Source organism: Apium graveolens, unplaced genomic scaffold (genome assembly GCF_009905375.1).
Source record: "Apium graveolens cultivar Ventura unplaced genomic scaffold, ASM990537v1 ctg739, whole genome shotgun sequence".
NCBI lineage: Eukaryota > Viridiplantae > Streptophyta > Magnoliopsida > Apiales > Apiaceae > Apium > Apium graveolens.
In genome coordinates this window covers 130175-133663 of record NW_027420286.1, presented here as the reverse complement: position 1 = coordinate 133663, position 3489 = coordinate 130175, and the positions used below count along the sequence as shown (strand labels likewise).

Sequence of the window (3489 nt, the reverse complement as noted above, 5' to 3'; positions counted from 1 at the left end):
CGAAAAGCATGACACCAGTTTCCGTTCCCTTCCTGAATCAGTTCAGTTCAAGTCTTTGTCAACCTCGATATCCATCTCGAGCCCGGTACCCGCATTTCCAGTGTGATTCAGTATCAAAATTTCGCACCCCAAATGCCATTTTTAGCCATCAGTAACGACATATTTTCCCCTGTTGGCTTCATCAACTTGTATTCTATTAGCATTATATTGCACATCAATAGCAAAATAAGTGTGAGCAACTCACCTGACCACTAATTTTCTTTTTCCTATATAGTCATATCAATCTTCCGTTTCTCGCCTCCTGGATTTACTAGTCCATTCATCCCTCTTGGAGAGAAACCTTTACTTCTAACCCTTGTGGAAACAAGATTGGATGCTAGCTTGAAGATGGCGTGAAATAGTTTCGGCAAATTCTTATGCATTTCATAATTGAAGAACCTATGAGTCGCTCTTCAATTATATTTTACAATAAAATTTCACAATCACTCACTTTCCTTCACTTTTTGTCTTCAATTTTTGGATAAAAATTTATCTTATAAAAAATAACTTAGAGTTTAATTACATTCCTATTTTGATCCATCAATAATGTTCATTGGTTTTCTGTATATTTTTTTCTAGACAAATTTTTCTTATAAAATATTTATATTTTAATATTATTTAGTAGGACATTGTGTCCTTTTTTATTTTTTATATTAAAACTTTATATAAGCCATTTTAACTATGATACAATATTTCTTGATTTTTTGTAAAAAAATTACAAAAAACTTAGCAACAAAAAAATATGTAATCAAAATAAAAGTAATTAATAAAAAATTAAAAAAATATAAGTATTGACAAAAAGTAATACAATATTTTTATATTTGCACATTATAATGGAGCCCAATTTTATTCGTTTCATGAATAAATTATAAAATTAATATTTATTTATCAACAAATTAAAAAAATTTCATGTCCAAATGAAATAATTTTATTTAAATACTATTTTTATCAAAAGGTTTTTTTGAAAAAAACTCTAAATGAGTTTTAATACTTTTGACATAATTTAAGTAAAGACAGAAAGAAAAAAAACTTAGGGTATATAAAAGAAAGCAAGCATATTGTCATTTCATTTTATTAGAATACTGAGCCGCCGCAGCCAGTTGAGCAGAAACGATGAGGACCAACCTTAAATCTAAAAAGATGAGGACCAACCTTAAATCTAAAAAATTGTGTTCAGCATCAGCAGAATTAATAGGGGGCAACCATTTCTTTCTCGGTCTGATTTTAGTTCGTGTTCCAGTCAGATCAGTGGTCCGATTCAAATCAGTCTCTAAACAATGGTGTGCCCTAATTTCCGATCCCCAGTTCCGGCGCCGCCACACTCTTGAAAACCCTAGCTCACGCATTCCTTTGGGACTCCACTTGTACAACCCTGCTGACTCAATGGAAGATACAGTTTATTCCATATCTCGCTCTAATTCTGAAGGTAAGATCCCTCTTTGTTTAGATCCTGCTGTACTAACTGAAAGTATTCCAATAAACTACTGGAGGGATTTGCTCTCTAGAGAAACTGTCATGAGGATGATACAGTCTTGTAATGGGTTGAATCTATTTAGATTCAACTCCTTGGAAAGGGATAGGAAAGCGTATTATGTTCGAAATTTAGTTACCAACGAAATCAAATCAGTACCTTCACCCAAATTAGATTCTAGATTTTATGAATGGATTGTTACTTTTGTTTTGGCTTTTGACCCTCTGGTATCACCCCATTACAAAGTTATCTGTGCTACAGCGTCGATAGCGAGAGTAGTTACATCTAAATTCATGATATTTAGTTTAGAAACTGGTAGATGGAAAGATACTAATGTTACTATGGATGGACATGAGCTGCAATACGGAAAGGGACTGTATTGCCATGGTGCTATTTATTGGATTGTGAGAAACACGCAATCTTGTTATGGTTTCGATATTGAAGCTAAGAATTTGACCAAAATCTCTTTTCCTCCAAAGGCTGCTGGTTCAGGCTTCAGGCATTTTGTTGATTCTAATGGGCACTTGTACATTGTTTGTGTCGTAGATTGCGCACAAAAAAATTTAAATGTGTATGAGTTGGATGAGGTTACTATGAAGTGGGTTATAAAGCACCGGGTACATATTAATCATCTCATTTCTTCATTACCACATGATTTTGGGAATGGGGGAAATCTGCAGAAATGTCACTCCATCCATTCAATATTAAGCGTTCTGAGAGGAGAAGGGGAAGAAGACACAGCTCTTCTTGTAAATATCTCTGGCAAAGTTGTTCTGTATAATCTCCAAAGTAAGAAAGTTGAGGTGCTCCTTTCTGAGCTCAGATGGGACAGTATTAAGGGTGGGGCAATTCTTTATCTTGGTGAACCTCCATTTATTCCTGCATATCCTTTGGTTGCAACCCTACATCCAATGTAAGCATAAGCCCCTCATTACAAATTTTCTAATTATTTTCTATTTAATTTACTATAGCTTATGTTGGGAAAGCATATGGGAACTGACATGTTTATGTTATGTATATGCTATTACCTTTACAGATCAGAGTTTCTTGTTTTCAAATTCATGTATATTTTTTTCTGAAAAATTAAAATTATATTATTGACTACAAAATGTTTTTCTGCATTTCACACTGAATAATTTGGGGGAATAAGTTGACATCAGCACACTCGACCTTGTTTCTACTATGTTTAATTTTTAAGGAATGTAAGCAATGAAATGTAACACGAATATTGTATGATCTGCATTTTAATTTACATAATAGAACTACTTGCTGAAAATTTGAGAAGACACCGTGTCTAGTCGGTTTTAGATTTTCTACATTTTATGTATTACTTCAGTGTGTGTATCTAGACACATTATATAGTTTTTTAGTGTAATTTTTATCTTGATATATCACCTAGTGAGATTATTATTTACTAGTGTTCATTACAACAAATAGGGGCATCTATGATGGTCTTTTTTTATTGAAATTGTCAAATTGTACCAATTACGATGAAAATTTTCCGTTGCTTTTGTTCTTGTTCGAGTAGTAAGTTCAAATTTTCATCACAAATTTGCATTTCATGATAAGTAAAAGCACCCAGATCCACTTTAGCAATTTAATAACAAATAAACTTACGAGCGAAACAAACATCGTATGTTGTTAACTTCAGACACAAAAACGTCGTATTTTAGTATATGGGATCCTGTTGGTTGTCAAATTAAATATAGAAAATTACTACATTACGACGGAATATATTATGAACAACCGTCGTAAATAACTCAGAATTATGAATAACCCAAAAATATTAAAATCAGCGATATGCTTTTTTCCAGGTTTCTAGCCATTTTTGGCTCCTGAATCAATTCATTAATGTGTCTAATCACACATAATCCTACATACAACTCTAGCCCAAACCAAAAATTTCATGTCATAAACACTTACGACGATTTCATGTTGTTATTATTAAGATGGCACGCCCAAATTGTAGCTCTTGTTGT

The 3489-nt window shown here is 32.8% G+C and overlaps 1 protein-coding gene across 1 annotated transcript; it reads left to right on the top strand.

Annotated features, from left to right (window-relative positions):
* Positions 1 to 1152: 1152 nt before the first annotated feature.
* Positions 1153 to 2427, top strand: LOC141704074 (F-box protein At5g07610-like). Its single transcript, XM_074507405.1, has one exon. It carries the CDS (start codon positions 1153 to 1155, stop codon positions 2425 to 2427), a length of 1275 nt encoding a protein of 424 aa, XP_074363506.1.
* Positions 2428 to 3489: the final 1062 nt, after the last annotated feature.

Coding starts and splice junctions, on each gene's coding strand:
- LOC141704074 (XM_074507405.1), top strand. CDS start 1,153: ATGAGGACCAACCTTAAATCTAAAAAGATGAGGACCAACCTTAAATCT.